Source organism: Impatiens glandulifera, chromosome 3 (assembly GCF_907164915.1).
Source record: "Impatiens glandulifera chromosome 3, dImpGla2.1, whole genome shotgun sequence".
Taxonomy (NCBI): Eukaryota; Viridiplantae; Streptophyta; class Magnoliopsida; order Ericales; family Balsaminaceae; genus Impatiens; species Impatiens glandulifera.
In genome coordinates, this window is record NC_061864.1 from 8,647,468 (window position 1) to 8,669,678 (window position 22,211).

The 22,211-nt window shown below is 35.2% G+C and overlaps 1 protein-coding gene across 1 annotated transcript; it reads left to right on the forward strand.

Annotated features, from left to right (window-relative positions):
- The first annotated feature begins 1,957 nt into the window (after positions 1 to 1,957).
- Positions 1,958 to 8,772, forward strand: LOC124930906 (pre-rRNA-processing protein TSR1 homolog). Its single transcript, XM_047471275.1, has 21 exons — positions 1,958 to 2,182; positions 2,266 to 2,342; positions 2,444 to 2,521; positions 2,620 to 2,748; positions 3,496 to 3,546; positions 3,640 to 3,780; positions 3,863 to 3,985; positions 4,393 to 4,470; positions 5,306 to 5,398; positions 5,473 to 5,595; positions 5,683 to 5,760; positions 6,186 to 6,284; positions 6,398 to 6,592; positions 6,774 to 6,849; positions 7,046 to 7,149; positions 7,223 to 7,509; positions 7,591 to 7,677; positions 7,768 to 7,995; positions 8,100 to 8,178; positions 8,289 to 8,352; positions 8,448 to 8,772. The coding sequence occupies exons 1-21, from the start codon at positions 2,092 to 2,094 to the stop codon at positions 8,558 to 8,560; spliced, it is 2,394 nt and encodes a 797-aa protein (XP_047327231.1). The 5' UTR covers positions 1,958 to 2,091; the 3' UTR covers positions 8,561 to 8,772.
- The last annotated feature ends 13,439 nt before the right edge of the window (positions 8,773 to 22,211 follow it).

A 22,211-nucleotide genomic window follows, 5' to 3' on the forward strand; every position in this document is an offset into this window, starting at 1 on the left:
AATAATATTAAAATAATATTTTGAATTTTTAAATTCAAAATAATCTTAAAAAATTATCTCAAATTAATTTGAGACAAAATGAATACAACATTTATCTTAAATTATTTTTTTTATTTTCTTTGATCATCTTTAATTAATTTAGAATTTAATTATTATAATAATTAATTCAATTAATTATTTAATTAAATTTTAATTTTAATTTTAATCATTTTAATTTTATTTATTAAAAAATAATCAAAATAATAATTTTAAAATTTATAAATTGAACACAAATTTTTAGTGATTACAATTAGTAATATATTATTATTATATATAAAAGTTTACTTATAAAAAGTATTTTTAAGAATATTATTATTATTTATGCATATATAATTAAGGACAATATTAATATAAAAATAAATAAATAACACTAAAAATAAATTATGTTTTTGAAGACGGTCCAATTATAAACTCAAATAGTAATTTTTCTTTTAATTCACTTGATTTTTTAAAGTTTAATTATGTTAAAAGAACTTAAAGAACTAATTAGTCTTGTCGTCCGTATGTTTTGTTGTCTAAGTGTATATGACCGGCTAAGGTTATTGCCATCAAGTGCACATGGCTTGTTGTCTAAGTACACATGACTTACTCAAGGTGTAAAAAGGATATTTGAAACCTCCCCTTATTAATCGAACCGAATTATTATGTTTGAAGCGGGTTTTTTTAGGTTTAACCGGTAATTGACTAGGAATGAGACGAAATTGTATTTGTATCCCCAGTTTCGAACCGTCTCGATTTTATCCCGATTATTCCTTAAACACTAAAAACACAATTAAATATATAAATCACAAATATATTTATTTATTCATTATCTTTTATAAGTGTTTTAAGTATATATATATATTTTTATAATAATATAACTTTCTAATATATTATAATATATATATATATTATATTAAAAATTCCCTTTATATAATTTATTTATATAAAAATGTATTTATTTTTAAGAATATGTATAAACGATGTCTCGTGGAGATTTTTCGAAATCGAATTGGACAAAATTAGTAATAAAAAAAATCCCAAAGTAAAAATTGAATGGAGATGATAAATGCATTCCCCATTTTAAACTGCCCAATATTGCCATCCCTACACAGTTAATAAAAAAATAATCTAATCGAATAATAATATAAGATTTAAAAAAATAAAAACTAGGAAATATAATTACAAAATTAATAAGTACATATTTTATATTTTGAATTGAAATACTTGTAAGATAAAAATATTATAAAATACTAATATGCATTCAATTTGAATTTCAGAGTTTATATTAATTTAACTACTATAAAATTGTATTATTTTTATAAAAATATTGATTATATATATTTATTTTTATTATTATTCATAAAAAAATAAATTTAAAAATATTTTATTATTATTGATCTATATATAATTAAAGGTAGAATTAATAAAAAAATAACAATAAACAAATAATACTAAAAATATGTTATAATAATTCTTTTATTTAAATAAATAAAAGAAATTAATTTTATTTATATAAAATGGTATAAAATTAAAATAATTTATAACTTATAAAAAATATAGTTTGACTATTATAATATTTTATCTAAATCATACAATTATTATTTTTTAGAATCTTAAATATTATGAGTTAATCTAAACTTTTAAACAATTGGATAGTATTTATAATTACAATATATATCTTACTACTATAATTTTAGTTTTCCAAATAAAAAAATTAAGTGAGAATAAGGAGGGAAATTGCATGAACTTGTCGATCATAAATTATTCCTTATTTATAAATTAATGTTAAATTAACCTGATATTGAAAATAATAAAAATCCCTAATGTAATCGATAGTGCTAAAATATCGTCTTATGGGCTTCACCAATTTGATAAGCCCATAACTCTACCCTTTATCGACCTTTAAAAACGGCCAAGGCCCATCTTTCTGTATTCTTTCACATCCGCCGCCTTCTCTCCAGCTAGGGTTTTTGAGTTATTAACAAAAGCTATCACCTTCGATAATCTTCTTCAATTTGATCGATGCACTGCTAGGGAAGGATTTCCTTTGAAACTATTCAAGTTTCTTCAATGGCCGGCGCAAAAGTTCAGGTCAATAAGCCTCATAAGACCCGCTTTGCTTCGAAGTCGTCTCGCAATGTACACAAAGTGTCTCTTCAAGGTTAGAAAAGCCTCCTTATTGTAACTTCCCATATACCAGTCGTATTTTTAATCACTTCACGAACATATGTCTTATTAAATCAGATAAGAGCAAGGCTGCTAAATCCGATCGCAATGTTGGAAAAGGTGCTCGTGAAGTTAGATTGCAACGCAATAAGATGGTATTATTATCCTCTTCCTCGTCTATCTCCACACAGGATGTATCTCAGTTCTTGATTGCTCAGTAGCCGTGTGTAACTTGTCCCTATTATATATATTGTAGGCAATGGAGCAGAAACGTGCAGCCGTTTTAAAGGAAAAAAGGGCTTCCAGTGGATCAGAGAGCTCTCCCCGAGTCATTGTAAGTAATTTCCATTACAAATTGCATAAACCAAATTAACTTAAAAAGATAGAGTCTATCACGTCCTTTTTTCATGTTTTCACATCCCTTTGTTGCAGGTTCTTTACGGTCTTTCACAAGCCGTTGATTTAGATTCACTTGAAAGGGATCTTCTCACTTTGTTAACCGCGAATGAAAATAATGCAAACACAACAGTTGCTTCTTCGGAATACAAGCTTAGAGCAACGGTGCGTTTGGAATATTATCCATTCAAAGTGCTGATATTGTTGTAATGAGTTTTTTAATTTTTTTTCTCTTTTATCACTTTGTTCCAACTAATTTCATTCCATAAGATTCATTATTTTTTTTGACTTGTTGAGGCATGAAATAGCAATTCCAATAGTACTTAACCATTTTTGTTTTAGTTTATTGAGTATCTATGCATGTCTAGGAGATAATTTTTTTGCCTGTGTTCTAGAACAATCTTGTCCTCAAAGCAGACTATGTTTTCCTTTCTAATTGGTTTCAACTTTAAAGAAATTGTTGAAACTAATGTTACATTAGCTTTTAGCAAGGAAAGCCTACTGGGATGATAATAACAAGTAGGAATAAATTTTCTTTTGTCTGATTTGGTTTATCAAGACTGATTCCCCATCATCTCTTTCATCTAACATATCAGGAAACATTTTGATGGAAACAAAATCTCTATTATTTGAATGAACTAATAGCGTGAGTAGATAATACTAAAAATATCAATAGTTTATTTCCTGTGTAATTTTATGTAGTTGAATATTTAAATGGTGCATTCTAACGATGTTTATGTTAATTTCCAGTTCTGTAAAATGTCTATTTCATGATTGGTTACTCACATTCCTATTCAGTTTTTTCAATTCTGATTTTTAGTAATGAATCCTATTTAAATGATTCTTTCAATTTTTTGGCGAATTTTTAAATACAATTACTGTGGACCTATCTAATCCAAATATGTAATCTAGGTGATGAAAGCTCCCCATGGAGACTTATTGTCAAGCATGGAGATGGCCAAGGTATCTCTATTTCTGTGTTGATTTGTCATGTTTTCTAAATTTATAGTTTATTTTTTCTCCTTTATGGATCTTATGGTCTCCTAAACATTGTAGGTCGCGGATCTGCTTGTTTTTGTTGTTTCTGCTCACACAAATAAAGAAGGTTCCACTGGATCTTATATTGATAATACTGGATCTCAATTCCTTTCTGTGTTCAGAGCTATTGGTCTTCCAAGCACAACAGTGTTGATTCGTGTATGTTACTAGTCTCAGTTTTTGATTCATTGGGAACTGTTACTTATTCTGGCTTGATGAATTAAGCTCTCTTTTGCTTCAGGATCTACCTGATGATCCAAAAAAGAGACATGGTGCAAAAAAGATATGCACATCGAGCCTTGTTTCTGAATTCCCACAAGATTGTAGATTTTATCCAGCTGATACAAAAGATGAGTTACACAAGGTAACCGTCAATGTTTTTAATCTATATCATTATACACGAGTAAAGGATGAATTTGAGGATTCTTTTGTATGCAGTTTTGAACAGAACTATTAATTCCTGTTTTTTCTTCAGCAGTTGGTCTAAAATCAAGTTTGACTGGGCTTAATGTCCTTCCCTTAAATTTGCTAGATAAAAAAAATGCATTCAAGAATAGTCTTAATCTGCTCCACACGATATTTGATAAAGTCCACAGGATAGTCTTAATTTGCTCCAACTCTTATATAAGTTGATTTGTTTAGCCTTTCATTACCTATTTTATGTGATTAGTTGTGGAGCTGTATGAGATGTCCCAATGTGTCTCCTTTTGATTTTGTAAGTGTATGGTTAAACACATTAACAGTTTCCCTTATTTTGAATATCTGTTGCAGTTCATGTGGCTCTTTAGGGATCAAAGGCTATCTGTACCACATTGGAGAAACCAACGGCCATATCTCATGGCACAGAAGGTATTTTCTATATTTTGTTCCTGTTTATACTATTTGTATCATTACAAGACATTCTTTTTTTTCCCATTTATCTTATACTTCAGGTGGGCTTTTCAGTTATCTGTCACTTGTATCAGTGTTTATTAAAAAATTCCTTCAATATGGACATATGTTGATGCATTCATTAAAAAATTGTTTGTTGAAGGTATTGTGATTATAGGATGTCCTTTCCTTTAGGGTCTCATTGATGATGGATATGAAAGTGAGGTCTTATATATAATATTAGATCTGTGCTATTTATTGATTTTGGTTCCCTTGAATTTGGTCATCTGCAAGAATGTCTGTTTTCTTGTCTTTTCATGATAAGATATTCACTTGATATGTTAACCTTTTACCAGTTTAATACTTTTATGTGTTGTAAAGTTCCTATAATTGTATCACTTCATCAATCAAATCATGAACTAAAATCACGTGATGTATACCCCTTACTTGATTCTTTATTACATTTTAAAGTATTTAATACAATGAATCATCATTTTTCACCCAAATAATCCACTTTTTCATTAAACAAGGTTCCCCCTCCCGCCCAAAAGGAAAAAGATCTGGTGCATTTAATAAAACCCTACTTTAATAAATGTAATTTTTGGTTTTTGGTTCGTTCATACATTTTCTTTCCCATGGTTAGTGATCTTATTTGAATCTTTTCACATGGTATGCCAATTTTTGATCTGAATAGAATCATATGTATGTTTATATTATTTCTAAACTATGCCATTTTGGTCCATCACAAGAGGTATCAATGCAAAGTGCTGCCTATGAAAATCTTTAGAATTATAAGAATTATGTTATTTTTCAGGTTGACATGGTAGATGATGATAACAACACAGAAGAATGCACTCTACTTCTTAGTGGTTACTTGCGTTCTCGCAGTCTCTCCATATATCAGCCGGTAGACGAGTGGTGTTTAATGATTTGCTTTCATTTATTTGTTTCTTTACTTATTTATTCTGTTCATTGTTTCAGGTCCATGTATCAGGTGCAGGAGATTATCAGATAAGCTATATTGAAGTTCTTAAAGATCCATGCCCTTTGAATACAAGGAAAGAAAGAGATCTCATGGATGCAGAGGAGGCATCTGACTTTCAGGTTCCAATTTCTTGGTCCATGTGTTAGCACCTAAAAATTATAACTTCGCAAGTTTAGAAGTTTAATCCTGCTTCTTGGAAATTGTAGGTCATCAGTACCTTGATTGCGGAACATAAAGTTTCTCTGCCGGTTGAAAATAAACCTAAAGCTCTAGATGGAGAGCAGGTAATTTTGATTAAATTATTAAATACCTTACTATTTTTTGAATGGTTTATATCTTCATATATGGTATTTCTCGAGTCAATGGTGCACTTAGTCGTTCTTTTCCTGTTTCTATGGTGACTTGGTGGCTTGTGTAGGCTTTCTTCTCCTCCCCCTTTCTGCTTCTTTTACTTTATTTGTATTGCTTCTTTTGTAACTACTTAATTAATACAAACTTTTCAAACAAATATATGAAATATCATGACCTTTTCAACACTCTTGACATGAAGCCCTATACTTTATTGAGATGTCATCACCCCATCATGACTTGTAGATAAATTAGTTTTTACTTCTGTTAGCCCAACAGCCTTGTTCATTACTTGAATTTTGTACTTGTTGTGATAATTATGATTGCTCTTGCTTGATTTTAATTTTAACATTGATCCCAGACATGGCCAACAGAAGCTGAAATGGCTGAAGCTGACAGAAACCATCAGGAGAAGAAGCGTAAAAAAAGGAAATTGCCAGTGGGCACCTCTGATTATCAGGTTTTTGGGTTTCCCTGCTCTGTATGATCTTTCATGTTTGCTCTATTTGACCTTATTAGGCTGGCTGATGAATATAACTTTGAATTAATTATATATTGTTCTTCAATTTGCAGGCTGCGTGGATTGTGGATGACTCTGATTCAGATGATTCAATTATGGATAATGATGGGATGGTATTGGATGAATACACGGCTTCTTTAACTGGGCACGAGGACAATAAAAATTTGGAACTTGATGATGACCAGGCTTCTCTGCAATTCACTGCGAGAGAATCAGATGAAGAAACTGAAGTTGATACTGTCATGATGGTATGCGTACATTTTCCTGCTGTTTTCATGCCAATTGATCATTGATTGGAATATTATGTAAAAGAAAATGCTAGTCAGATTGGTAGCTATATCATTTGTTCAATTGCTAATACTACTAACTGCTAGAGTCTTTCATAAAATGTCTTAATAAGAGATATAATCATATAACCTTGCATTGCAGGAAGGTGAAAACCTAACAAGGGAGCAGATAGAGGAAGAGATTAAAAAAATTAAAGAAGCCCATGCTGAAGATGAAGGTGCTTTTTTCTCATTGCTATAAGTGGATCTTAGCATTATATCAGAAAGAAAAAATGACATGAAATTTAAATAATTTTATTCCTTTTTTCTTTTATACATAAACCTTCAACAAGATCTGATTTGACAATCTCTCGTTCATTTAGAATTAGATGCAGTTATTTGCTTTCTAACTGTAGTTATACTTCATTTAATCAGAGTTCCCAGATGAAGTAGATACACCATTTGATGTTCCTGCCCGTAAACGCTTTGCCAAATATAGAGGTCTTAAATCCTTTAGGACCTCTTCATGGGACGCCAGAGTAAGTAATTATCATTATTTAGAATAGTAACTGTTCATTTTATTTACAGAAGATTGTTTTTTCCCCTTTTCAGGAATCCTTGCCTTTAGATTATTCCAGAATATTTTATTTTCTCAATTTTGCAAGGACCCAAAAACACGTACTTGCAGACGCTTTGGCTATGGACGAACTTACAAAGGCTTTGGCTATGAAGAAAGAAAGCAATTTAGTGAGTGTGCCACCAGGCACGTATTTGAGGATAGTTATCTGTAGAGTAGCAAAGTCTGTTGCGCACAAGTTGTGCAATATTTCAAATAAGATGCCCATAATAGCAAGTGGCCTATTTGAAGAGGAGTCCAAAATGTCTGTCCTCCATTTTAGGTACTTTTTTTCGTTTCCTTTTATGTAGTAGATATTTAGCATCTTTCTTGATTCCCAGTTTCTTCCACTCTATTGCTGCAGCATAAAGAAGAATGATAATTATGAGGCACCTATAAAAGCGAAAGAAGAATTGATATTTCATGTTGGTTTTCGCCAAGTTGTCTGTAGGTAATAATTGCACATATAGTGACCAACTCTCAGGTATGCAGAGGTTTTAAACAATTCTAAATGATGGTTGGGTGTTTTAAAATTTTCCAGGCCAATATTTTCTTCGGGTAATATAACTGTGGACAAAAACAAGATGGAGAGGTTTCTTCATCCTGGACAGTTTTCTATAGCATCCATATATGCTCCACTTTCGTTTCCTTCTCTTCCGCTGGTTGCATTGAAGAGGGGCGACGATAGCACATTAACTGTAGCTGCGTTTGGATCATTGAGGAGTGTTGACCCAGACAAAATTATCTTGAAGAGAATTATTTTGACTGGGTAAGAAAACTTCCAACTGTTGTAACTAATGTTGCAGGAATATCCAAAACAGAGCATAATTGTGTTCATTAAGTTCTGATAATTTTTGTTTGAAATGATAACAGTTATCCTCAGCGTGTTTCCAAATTGAAATCCTCTATAAGATATATGTTTCACAACCCAGAAGATGTCAAATGGTTCAAGGTAGTTAGTTAGTTAGTTTATTTTACTTGTTAATCTTATTATTCATCTTGTTGAATATGCATTTAATTGTATACTTGTTGATCTTATTTTATTTTACGTTGTTATCATAGCCTGTTGAAGTATGGTCCAAAAACGGTCGTCGTGGTCGGGTGAAGGAGCCTGTTGGTACACATGGTATAATTCTCAAACTTACCTGGTTTCTTTCTCTTTTAGTTGTCTGCATGCATGCATTATAATAACAAGACTGATATTATGAAATATTCAAACAGGTGCTATGAAATGTGTGTTCAATGGTGTTCTTCAGCAGCATGATACTGTATGCATGAGCTTGTTCAAGCGCACTTTTCCCAAGTGGCCTGAACACATGTTCCCAATTCATTAGAATTGTTCATGATTCATGTCATGAATGGGAATGAAGCTTTGGTTCAGATTATTGAGTTATTTGCAACTTTTGTTTTAGCCTGAAAACAACAAATTAGTATTTCTTTCTGAGTTTTGATATTTTGAAAGTTTGGTGTGATATATTTATTTTAACAAAATGAAGATAATCATATAACTATTTATTTTATTGAAGGAGAAACATTGCATTACATATCTTTTTTGGGATTTTTCACTGGATGTAAAATTTACCTGTAATGTCTATACCACATTCTCCAGACTAGCATGGGGATTTGTGGTTTGGTGGTAGCTTGCCATAGGGGGTTAAGCTGGTACGTGGTTTGCGAGGGATCTCTAGTGGCTCCTCTTTGGTTCCATATAGACCCCGCCATAGGCACCCATGGTTGTGGGTTCCATCTGGGATATATTAGGCCTAACATGATCCTTACTGTGCTTATCCGTTTCTTCCCTTTCTGAGTGAGATATATTAGGCCTAACATGATCCTTACTGTGCTTATCCGTTTCTTCCCTTTCTGAGTGATCGTCTATTATATTTAAATGGATATATATGGTACTGTATATAATATTATGTGATATAAAGTTATTTAAGATTTTGACATATAATATTATGTGATATAAAGTTATTTAAGATTTTGACTTAAGGTTATTTTTGTCATGAATAATAAATTGTGAATACCTTGGTATTTCTAATTTGATGAGGTAATTAAAGCAGTTATGGTCCGAAAAGGTAAAAAATATATAAACAGGAATAAATTCCTTACTTAAGGATATCTAAGAAAGGATATTTAAGAAAATATCACCAACAAGGGTGTATGGATTAGAAGAGACTTCCTCCTCTATATGAATTTAGAAAGATTTGTTTTCCTTTTAAATTTAGGGATTGTTTTGGATTTAGGATCATAATTAATGATTTCATATGGATTCAGAGACCCTAATTTGATAACTGGTTGAAATCGTATCATGTAATCAACCCCTATTTTAAATGAAATAATATTTTTTATTTCATTATTTTTTATTGAAACAGTCTAATTTTGAGAAATTAATAAAAGAAAGAGTCAAACTCTTTTTTAATTTTTTTTAAGTATGTTTCAAGTTTTAATCTTATTTTATAGTTCATTATTTAAATTAAATAAATTAAATTATGATGTTAACAAAGTGACCTCTTTAATTTTATTGTTTAAAAGCTTGAATTTTGAATGTTTCTAATGGTGAATCTTAATGTGACTATCTAATCGGCCCAAAGGAATATTACTAGTTGACCGAAGTTCACAATTACCTATGATAATAAACACATAATAATTTTAAGGATTTTACATGAGAATATCAAATCAATCCAAAGAATGGTTTGTTATCTGTCATGTATTATTATTAGTGTTTGATTATTGAAAACAAAATATCACAAACAAATAAATTTCATTGTCCAAATACATGAATTTGATGGTGCACTAGATATTTTGGATGGGATATGTTGATTACTTTAAATTTAATGAAAATTAAAGAATTGAACAAGTTAGTTACAATTTAAATTATGTTCTCTTTTCAGCTAATGTTGCAAATATTCAATGCCAACTTAAGTTCAATTCCAGTTCTTAACGGTTCCAACTTTAAGGACTGAAAGGAGAACATTCAGATAGTTCTCGGTTGCATGGACATGGACCTTGCGATACGGACAAAGCGACCCACTACTCCTTCGACTTTTAGCTCTTCTGAAGAGAAGGCTAAATTTGAGAAATGAGATCGCTCTAACCGCATGTGTCTTATGATCATAAAACGTGCAATTTCGAAGGTGTTCAGGGGTGCTGTGTCTGAGGACACCACCGATGCTAAAAATTACCTTGCAGAAATAGAAAAGCGTTTTGTTAAAAGCGATAAGGCAGAAACAAACACTATTCTTAAAATCTTGATTTCAATGAGGTTTATGGGCAATGGTAATATAAGGGAGTACATCATGGAGATGTCTAATCTTGCATCAAAACTTAAGGCATTAAAACTTGATTTGCATGAGGATTTACTTGTGCATCTCATTCTGATTTCTTTCCCAGTTCAATTCAACCACTTTAAGGTCAGTTTTAACTGTCAAAAGGAAACGTGGAACTTGAATGAACTAATTTCTCATTGTGTTAAAGAGGAAGAGAGATTAAAGCAAAAAATGACAGAAAGTGCTCATCTAACAAGCACCTCTAAGGATAAGGGCAAGAAAATAAAAAATATGAATGCTGCTTCGGGTCTAAATGCAAAGAAAAAGAATAACAATGACTACTTCTTTTGCAATAAGGGACATCTAAAGAAAGATTATACTAAGTATCATGCATGGCGCGAACGGAAATGTACATTTCTTAATTTGGTTTGTTCTGAAGTTAATTTAGCATTAGTACCTGAGAATACTTGGTGGTTAGACTCCGATGCTACTACTAACATCGGTATTTTAAAAAGGGTTGCATGAGCTACCGAAAGCCAAGTGATGCTGAAAGACGTATCTTTGTGGGCGATGGAAAATCGGTAGAAGTTGAAGCAATATGCCACTTTAAATTGTTGCTTAGTTCTGGTTCCTATTTAGACTTAAAAGATACTTTTATTGTACTTTCATTTAAACGAAATTTTGTTTTTATTCGTTATTTGGACAAACATGGTTATTCTGGTTTGTTTGAAAATGGTCAATTTAAGTTATCTATTGATACTTCGGATGTTGGAACTAGTTCACTAATGCATTATGACGATCTTTATTTACTTGATACAACTGCTTCATATAATGAAATCTTAAATGTGGAATCAATAATACTAAGAGAGCTAAATAATAATAATTCGGGCATATTATGGCACAAATGCTTAGGTCACATCTCTAGAAATAGAGTTGAACGTCTTGTGTCAGATGAAATTCTAAATTCCATTGATTTTACGGACTTTACCGTCTGTATTGAATGTGTTAAAGAAAAACAAACCAAAGATAGAAAATTGAATGCGTATAGAGCTACAGAAGTCCTTGAGTTGATACATACGGATGTAAGTGACCATTTTTGATTCCGTCTTGGAATTGTCAACGCTATTTCGTATCATTCATAGACGATTTCTCTAGATACGCATACATTTTTCTTATTCAAGAAAATGCTCAAACATTGAATGTGTTCAAATCATTTAAGGTTGAAGTTGAAAATCAACTCAATAAAAAGATAAAGAAAGTTAAATCCGATCGTGGTGGTGAATACTACGGTCGAAATGACGGTTTAGGTGAACAACGTCCATGGCCTTTTGCTAAATATACCTAGAGGAGTGTGGTATCGTTCCATAATACACCATGTCGGGCTCTCCAAGCATGAATGGTGTAGTAGAAAGACGAAACCGCACTTTATAGGATATGGTAAGGAGTATGGTTAACCATTCATCATTACCAAAGTCACTCTGGGGTGAAGAACTAAAGACTGTATCATATATTTTGAATAGAGTACTAACAAAAGCAACAACTAAAACCCCTTATAAGCTTTGGTCAGGGCGAAAACCCAGTCTAAAGTATTTTCATGTTTGAAGATGTCCAGTGGAGGCAAGGCCTTATAAGCCTCATATAGATTAATTAGACCCCAAAATAGCTAGTAGTTACTTTATTGGTTATTCTGAACGATCAATAGGCTATAAATTTTATGATCCCAATTTAAACTATATTTTCGAGACATGTACAACTATGTTTTTTAAGGATGTTGAGTTTGGGGGGAAGAATCAAATAAAGGATTTTATCTTTAAGGAAGAGTCAACTTCTAATTTGGTTAATGAGGAGTTGACTCATATTCTAATTTGTATGGACAATAATCCAGATTCTTGTCTGGTCATTGAAAACATTGGAATAATTCAAAAAAATTAAGACGATGTTGATCTCTCAGAGGTACAAACTCAACAACCTCAAGAAAGTATTGTTGAGGAACAAGTGACATTGCGACGATCTACAAGAGTAAGGAGAAATACTATGTCGGATGAATATGTATTTCTTCAAGAACATGAGGATAATCTTAGCATTATGGAAGATGATCCAGTAAAATTTCATCAAGTCATAGATAGTTCTAATTCAGTAAAATGGATTGAGTCAATGAATGAAGAGTATAAATCTATGCAAGACAATAAAGTTTGGGAACTTGTCCCATTACCAAAAGGGATGAAACATGTTGGTTGTAAATGGATTTTTAAAACCAAACGGGATTCTAAAGGTAATTTGGAAAAGTATAAAGCTCGTCTTGTGGCAAAAGATTTTACTAAAAAATACGGGATTGACTATAAAGAGAGTTTTTCTCCGGTTTCAACTAAAGACTCTTTTAAACAATAATGACATTTGTTGCACATTTTGATATGGAGCTACATCAGATGGATGTAAAGTAAAAAATTTTCAATGGAGAAATTGATGAAACAATTTATATGGTGCAACCAGAAAACTTTGTATTAGAAGATTCAAAGAATATGGTTTGCAAATTAAAGAAATCCATCTATGGACTTATCAAACGTCTCGTTAGTGGTACCATAAATTTCATGAGGTAATTCTCTCATTTAATTTTGGAGGGAATTTAATTGATGATTGTGTGTATCATAAATTCAGTAGGAATAAACATATATATATATATGTTAGGATCTAGGTCGCGGCTGGGGAACCGGGGTCTGGCCGGTTAGCGCTTTCACTCAACGGTTGATGTTTAATCCGGTTAGAGATTAACACCTAGTTTCAATACTACACAAACTGTCACAAACCCTTGGCCGGTTAGCGCTTTCACTCAAGTGCGGAAGTGGTTTGTTTCAGGTTGAAGCAGCACACACACATGATGAATAAGACTAGATTTGGATAAAGTCGGTTTGGAGTTTGATGGGTAGGTTTGAGATTCAGTAAGTCGGTTTAAGTAGGATCGGTTAGAATGTAAATCCAGCAGAAAGTAAATAACAAGACATGTTTTTATGGATGTTCGGAGATAAAACTCCTACGTCACCCCTTCCTCTCGAAACCGCGAGAAGGATATTCACTAAGGAATACACAAACACAATCCGATCGAGACTTATTTTCTGCTCGATAACACTTCGTACAATTTTAACTGAAATTGTAATCTCACTTCAAATACACACTTAAGCCTTTTTAAGTTAGAGAGATAAAGACCACTTATAACTTGGTTGGTGTAACTCTTTAAATATTTTCTCTTATAACTTGTAACTACTGCCTTTACTCCTCTTCAACTCCTTCTTTTATAGGTAAAATGTGCCAACGGTCACATTTCATCTCCTTGAATCTGATTGGTTGAGCAGAGGTTCAGTGATTCAGACCTGGCGGTCTAGACTTCCAGTGTATAGGTCAAACCGGCTAGGTTTGTCTTTTACTTAATATGACAACTGTCGGTTGGACAGTTGCATACACCTGGAGGGTTGCGCCTCTAATTTATCCCAGAATGGGAAGATCTTGTCGGACGATCTTCTACAGCCTGCATATTATCCTCAGACTTGTATGAATACGGCAATACTATGATCTGTCCCTTTGGTATCATCTTCAACAGATACTCAAAGTATCTATTTGCACCGATCGGTTGTTTAGGTTAACCGGATGACTTCCGATTTTTCATACCTTCAGGTTAACCGGATGACCAACAGTTTTGGCCTTCTCTTATGACCGGTCATGTCTTCCTGATCGGTTAGGTTCTTGGCCGGTTGTGTTGCTTGACCGGTTGAATTACTTGACCGATCCTGATTCTTTAACCGTTCTCCTACACATGAAGTTTATTTTGTTAAGTTCTTATTTTAACCGATCTAATTTATCTAACAATTTCTCCCTTTTTAATTATTTTATTTAAAATATTCAAAACCATGTAAGAATTAGAATGTAGGCCGATTGTTTTAAAAGTTTATTTGGCCGGATTTTTAGAAAATGACTTAGAAATTTTTTTCGAAAATTTTGGAAAAGTTTGAGAAAAAAAAATTTTGAAAAATTTTATCTTATCAATTTCTCTATTTTTAATTATTTTATTTAATATATTCAAAACCATGTAAGAATTAGAATGTAGGCCGGTTGTTTTAAAGGTTTATTTGGCCGGATTTTTGGAAAATGACTTAAATTTTTTTTTCGGAAATTTTGGAAAATTTTGAGAAAAAAATTTTGAAAATTTTTATCTTATCAATTTCTCCCTTTTTAATTATTTTATTTAAAATATTCAAAACCATGTAAGAATTAGAATGTAGGCCGGTTTCTAAAAATACTTAATATATATAAAAGTTTACAAAAATAAACATTATAAGTAAAAGAAACTCCTATTCCTTCTTCCTAGGCATGAATTTTCCTTTAGGTGATCAGGTACTACTCCCCTTCCCGGATTGCAGGGATCGGCGACAAGTCTGGAGGAGGATGCTTGACCGCCCGAGGTCCTGGTGAAAGGTGAAACCGGAACCGATCTGAGTGGAATTGCTTCGAGACCCCGCGGTCTTTTGATCAACGGTATGGTTTCGTCCTCGAGTTCGTCATCTGCTTGTGAAACCGGGTTGATTGGAGGATCAATAACCGTTTTAGCAACGTTGTCCAATAGTTTTGAAATTGCCGCCCTCTTGGAAGGAGCCTTTCTTTTTCTGGTAGCCGGACCGGATGAGGAAGCAGCCGCCTTTGACTTCTTATGAGCATTGGCGAACTCATCGAATGCTAGCTGTTGGCCGATTAGTCGAGCCGCATCTTCATTTTGCTGAACCGCTATGGTCGGTGCAACGTCTTCTACTATTTGCATATGTCCGGCCAGGTCCGCATCCGCTTGTACCTTTTCTTTTTGAAGCCGGACTTGTTCGTCCTCGGCATCCTGAATCTTCTGAGCCGCGTGTTCATTCGCTTCTTCAAGTGCTTTGTCGGCTGCTAGCTTTGCCGCTACCATCTCCGCCAGTTGTTCGGTAACCGCCTTTAGATCGGCCTCGGTCTTGGCATGCTTCTCCTCAAACATTGCCACTTTCTCAAGTATGGATCCGGCCTGGACACCGGATTGAGACAGATCCCCTTCAATCTTGTTCAGCCTTTGATCGGTTGTTATGAGGTGTAGGTCTATCAAACCGACCTTTTGGTTGGTATGAGCGATATCGGTCTCCAACTTCTTAGTTACGGCCTCCTACGTCTTAGTTCTATCAGTTGTGTCGCCGAACAAAAGATCGGTAAGACCGTATTTTTCTTCAACGGACGTAATCCGTTCAACCGCGGCTTCCGGTTGCTTATCGGTTGACTCAATCATCTCGATAGATTTTGTCGCGGTTTCCTTTATTTTCTTTTCCCACGGCAGGATGACAGCATTAACAAATTCCTCGATTATGTCTTTTACCCTATCTTCTGTTACAGCTGGCACCGATGTATTGTCGATTTGTGGAGATCCAAGCCGATTAGTGGGCGGTGTACCCGTGCTGTTGATTATGGGTTACGGTGGAGGGGAGATATGCTCGGCCTCGTTCGGATTCGGACCGCCATCATTCTCAGGTTGAGATCTGGAGAAGAGCGACGCCTCTTGGTGCTCGGGTTCCGCTTCAAACCGTGCCAGCTCATCGGTCAGTTCCCGTTCTTTAACTGTTAGCATATCCAGCACCATGATCTCGAACTGGGATTCCTCCGTCCCAGGGGTGTGCTTTACACGGAGATGAAGGATGTGGTCGGAGAGCTCCATCAACCGCACATGCGGTTCGACCATCCTTCCTCTTCGGAGAGCGGTCACCATGTCCTTAGCTCTTGTAAGTTTGAGCACCACTGTTTCCATTTCTATCAACTTTTCATATCTTCGGTCAGCGGGTTGCTCCGGTAACATGTTGGCAAAGAGGATTTCATGCCGAATTAGAGCCCATTGGAAATATATGTTGCTCGTAGCATGAGCCTAAGCACCAAGTTGATCCATTATTTGGGAGACGAGATCCTCTCCCAGTTGCCGAACATTCTCATTCGCGGCTTCATCAACTTCCGGTTGCCTGCCCGAACCGGTTTCAATATCGTCATTTCTGGTCGATTGTTCTTCAACCACCGTCTCTTTCCCTTTACCAGACCGATCCGCCTCGGTGTGGTGGGAGAGCGTCTAATCAGAGCTTGAAGCCGAGTCTTCCGGATTAGGAGTATCGGTCGGAATACTAGCCGACTCGGTTGGTTGCGAAACCGCCTTGCTTCCAGACTGTTCACCGGTCGGAGCCCTCTTCTTTCTAGGCTGTGACTTCCTTTTGCTGGCGGAGACCTTTGTCTTGCCCGGTTTGTCCTCCGGTCTTATAAAATGGGAGAATTTCATGATCTTGCTGGGGAGATAAAAACGCCTGGGCCGATTTCAGCGTTGAAGTGGAGCATCAGTTTGTCGAGTGGAACGGCGTATCCCCACGACCGTTTAGAAGATGTATCCACCATATCACATATGTTAGTGAAAATTGCCTTTGCCTAGTTAATTTTAGTGCCGTTGACTAAACCGACAATCATATCGATCTTCATTCGGGTGAGGCTATCATAGTTGCCTCCCCATACTTGAACCGACTTAGATAGAATCTCGCAGAGCGGTCGAAGTTCCGGTTTGAGGGAGGTTTTCTTACCGGACACTGCTATTGGTACCGCGGTGTCCGAAACATCCCGATAGACCGCTTGGAATGTATCCTCGTCTGTAACCACCGAGAAGTCGCTCCCCTCGGTTGGTAGATGGAGAACCTCAGCAACCGACTCCATGGTGAGTTTGAACGGTTTTCCGCCGATTGTTGCGGTTATCGTTCCTTCGCTGTGTGCGGCGGTTTGAAAGAACTCAGTGACCGCTTCTTGATATAAAATGAACGGTCCGTTCAAGAAGTGTTCAAGACCGGACTCAGAAATTTGGGTCAGCACTCGTTTAGTTTCCGCCGATCCATTTGCTCGAATTTAATCGAAGTCGACCTGAAAGATGTGGGTAAATTAAATATAAACGTTAAAATTAAAACCCTAGGTGAAGTGCGAACTGTGCGATCAGCGTGCCGTGTGTGCCGCGATATGCCGCCGTGGTCGTAATCGTCGTTGAAGAAACCCTCGATTGCAGTCGCAAAGAAATCACACACCATTCGTTGCCGTGCGAACTGTGCCATCTGTGCGATTTGTACAATCCGTGTTCCGTGTGCGTCGTGATTTCATCTCTCGGTCGGAAGGGTCGTCTTTCCGCAGAAACCTACTAAATCTACTCATCGATCTCTCGGTCAAGACTAGAGTACATCAGGAAATCAATTTCAAACTTATGTGTACTGTAAAGTTGTTAAAAGCTTTGCTGACACGAATCCGTCCGTGTCGGCCACTTTAAATATGACTTTTGCAAACATTGTAGCTTCAGTAGTACGGTAAATTCCCTCTTTGTCAACAGTTGGTACAAGCCCGGCCAACTCTCTTAATCGGGCAATGGGTGAATCCAGCACATGCTCCCCTGATCCTAAGATAGAAAATTCGAATGCAACTAACCTCCACATAGGCTTAGGAGAGAATCACACGAATATCCTCTTTGAAAATCATGGGTCTCCAAAGCCAGGAGGAAATGATGGAAATCTGACTGACGTGAGCAAGAACAATAATAAAGATTTTGCAGTCAACACGCCAGGTATGTTTTTTACCAATCCCAATAACACTCATGAGATGAATGAAAATGATAATAGAACTGTTAGTGGAATACATGCTGATAGCCTAGATTGTGATAGTCTAGGACATGCTCTAGGAAAAGATAGAGTAGTTCTGGAAAATAGTCTAGGAAATAAAAATGCACAGGTCATTAACTCGGATTCTAATGGGAATCAAATTCAACTTGAGACTATTGAGATAATTGACTCAGACGAAGAAGCAGAGAAAATAATTCAGAAAGAATTGAAAAGAGAAAGATTTAATGCAGAAAATCTGGGTGAAACAGGAAAAATGCAAAGAATGGCAGCGAAAGTATTGGGTAAAGAAACAGACCTGAGGAAATGGAGGGTTGGTTTTAATGAAAGGGCCAATCTGAAAGGACTTAGAAATCAGATAACGAAATTATTGATACTGGGAAAGAAAGGCCAAATCGTTTTAAGCAAAGAGAAAAGCCAACAGTACACAGAGCAGCTCAACCTACATTACCTACAAGACTGGAATCTCCTAAAAAAAGAGGAGTACGATACTATTGTGAGCTGGTCTGTTGAAATTTTGAGAGAGCTCTCTAAATGCCCCAAAACCAGAGTCTACTTCATCAAGAACAATTCTAATTGGAATGTAGACCAGGTCTGGAAGAAAGCTGAAGAACAAAGAAAAACTCAAGGGAAGGATCAGAAAACAGGGCAAAACTAGAGTAACGAGCAGAATGAACAACAGAAACAGAATGTAGGGCAGAAGAACATAGGGGAAACAAAAGCTGACAATCCAGTTCAAGAGAGGGGAAAGATTTTTCTTGGAACATTTAAGCCAAAAGTTGAAATTATCGGTTCCCCGTTTGAATTCAAACTACCCCAAGAAGTTGAGGAAAACTGCGTAAATTCATGGAAGAATGTCATAGTGGGAAACTTCATCGGAAGAAATAAGGTGCCATTTCTAGTAACCAAAAAAACTCTAATGGAACAGTTGGGGGAAAATGGTCTAGAAAAGGTAACATCAAACATTCATGACTTGTACTTTCTTAAATTCAAAGAAGGATCAGATCTCGAAAGTATTCTGATCAATGGGCACACATTTGTTGGAAAAAACTACATGAAACTCGAAAAATGGACAGAAGGTATGAACCTCTTCAGCAAGCCCAAAAAAACTGCGCAAATCTGGTTCCAATTGCGCAACATCCCTCCCCACATGTATAACCCTGAAGCATTAAGTCACTTTGCGAGCCTATTGGGGAGTCCACTCTACATGGACCCAACTACAGAAAAAGGTGAGCATATGACTTATGCTAGGATGTGCATTGAGATACACCCGAGATCAAATCTTCCATACCAGATGACGGTAACAGACAGAAAAGGTGAACCCACAATTATGAGAATCTCATATGAGTGGAGGCCGAATAGATGCTTTGACTGTAATACATTCGAACATGTCTGTTACAAGTGCCCGAAAATAATTGAAGAAGAAAGGAAGAAGAAGATCGAGAAAGAGACAAAGATAGAGACAGAAAAGAAACAGAAAGAAGAACAAGAAATGTTGGAAAAGGAAAAGGTTGAGAATGAAAGACAGAAAATGGTTACTAAAGAATTAGTATTGAGTAAACAGAAGGATCAAGATAAGGAAGAAAATTCAGAACATGGTTTTGAAGAACAGGGGAAGGAAGACAGAGTGGTAAGAGATTCAGAATCAAAGGCTGAGAATGAAGAGGTAACAAAGAAACTTGAATTGGAAGCAAGAATCAATAACGAAGAGGTTGTGGAAAGGGAAAGTGTGGGAGAAAGCAAGAAAGGGGAAGTGGGTGAAGGAAATGGGAAAGATAAAGAAGAGGAAGCTGAATCGATTGAAACTGTACAATCTCCAATTCAAAAAAAGTTGACCAGAGAAACACAAAAATCCCAAAACAAGAAGGTAAGAAAATTAAGGAAAATACAATTCCTTATAGCCCTGCTATATGGGAAAAACAGAAAGGAAGAAAAAGTAAAGGAAGGGGAAGTAAAGCTGGAACATCTTCTTTTCATTAATGAACTTAATGACATGGAATATTAGAGGGTTAAATGATCCCATAAAAAGAAGAGAAGTTAGAAGAATAGCAGAGAAGAATGAAATCACAGTATTTGGAATTATTGAAACAAAAGTCAGACAAAGTCAAATAGAGAATGTTGCCCAAGGTTGCTTTAAAGAAGATTGGGAATTTATTCATAACTCTGATGGGATTAAAAGTAGAATCTGGGTAGGATGGGATAAAAGAAGGGTTGAAATCAAGAAAATTTTTGAAAGCAAGCAAGTTATTTTGACAGAGATTATCAATCTGATGACAAGGGTAAAAATATTTTTTGCGGTAGTTTATGCAAGCAACTCTGGGACAGAGAGGAAGACACTTTGGAATGATTTAAGAAGAAGCATTACGGACGACGAACCATGGGTTATTATGGGAGATTTTAACGTTACAAGATTCAGGAATGAAAGAGAGCCTGAGACAGACATAACACAAGACATGCAAGATTTCAACGAATGCATTCGAGACATAAACTGCATTGAACCGTCTTTCTCAGGTAATCTATTTTCATGGTCAACTACAAGAGGGGCGGACAACATGAGAAAGAGCAGAATTGATAGAGGCCTAGTGAATGAAAAATGGGTGGAATTTTACCCAAGAAGCCAAATACAGGTTTTGCAACCAGGTATATCTGATCACTGCCCTTTGAAATTCTTTTGGGAAAAGGAGAAAAAACAGAAAAGACCCTTTAAGTTCTTCAACTTCTGGATGAAAGATGAAGAATTTAATAAAATCCTTAATGAAACTTGGAACATCAGAATTAATGGAACAAAGATGTTTAGAGTTTGTGAGAAACTAAGATTACTTAAAGGGAAGCTGAATAAACTAGACCGGAAAAAATATAGTGGGATTTCTAAAAGAGTAGAGGAAGCCAGAATGAAACTAGAGGAAATACAAAGCAAGGCACTAAGAGCCCCAAATCTACCTTATAACAGGGAAGAGGAAAAAGAGGCTCTTACGCGATTCAGAGACCTCTGTTCTAAAGAGGAAAGTTTTGCTAAGCAAAAATCTAGAGAAAATTGGCTTTCATTAGGAGACAAGAATACTTCTTTCTTCTATAAAAAATGTTCATCAAGGAATTTCAGAAATCAGGTCCTAAGGCTCACAAACTCAAATGGAGATGTTTTACAGGGACAAAAAGCAGTTCATGAGGAAGCAATAAGTTTCTACAAAGAGCTGATTGGAACAGAAACTAGCACAACAATAGAGGACAACCGAAGATTGCTTCAACAGATTGTGCAAAGGAAAATCAGTGAAGAAAGTGGTAACAAATTGATTACAATAGTTAGCATGGAAGAAGTTAGAAAAGCTGTGTTTTCGATGAAAGGGGATAAAAGCCCAGGGCCAGATGGTTTCAACGCGAACTTCTTCAAAGAAAACTGGGAAATAGTGGGTAAAGATGTAAGCGAAGGGGTTTTAGAATTCTTCCAAAACAGGAAAATGTTGAAGCAATGGAACGTCACAGTGTTGAATTTGATTCCTAAGAATTCAATTCCGGAAAAAATTCAGGACTTTCGTCCTATTTCATGTTGCAATGTTATTTATAAAATTATTTCAAAAATTATTTCGCAACGTTTGAAAACAGTTATTGATAAACTTGTAGGATTAGGGCAATCAGCATTTATTCCCAAACGCTCTATTTCCCATAACATCCTACTCATGCAGAGCTTATTGAATGGATATGGAAAGAAAAACATATCGCCACGTGTGGCTTTCAAAATTGACATTAAAAAAGCTTTTGACTCGATCAGATGGGGATCAATCCACGAATTCCTCCTTGCTGCAGGTTTTCCAATTATTTTCATTGATTGGATTATGCAATGTGTTTCCACTCCTCACTTTGTTGTGAGCGTGAATGGTATTCATGGAGGCTTTTTCAAGGGTGAAAGGGGAGTAAGGCAAGGAGACCCTATATCTCCTTACTTATTCGTCTTAATAATGGAAATTCTTGACTGCATTTTAAAAATGCTTCTGAGAAGTCATCATTTCAAATTTCACCCGTACTGCAAAGAAGAAGCAATA

Excerpts from the sequence above, each read along its gene's own strand:
- LOC124930906 (XM_047471275.1), top strand. The coding sequence starts at position 2,092 with ATGGCCGGCGCAAAAGTTCAGGTCAATAAGCCTCATAAGACCCGCTTT. Across the intron at positions 2,749-3,495 it reads AATACAAGCTTAGAGCAACG|GTGATGAAAGCTCCCCATGG; the intron begins GTGCGTTTGGAA and ends TATGTAATCTAG. Across the intron at positions 8,353-8,447 it reads GGAGCCTGTTGGTACACATG|GTGCTATGAAATGTGTGTTC; the intron begins GTATAATTCTCA and ends ATATTCAAACAG.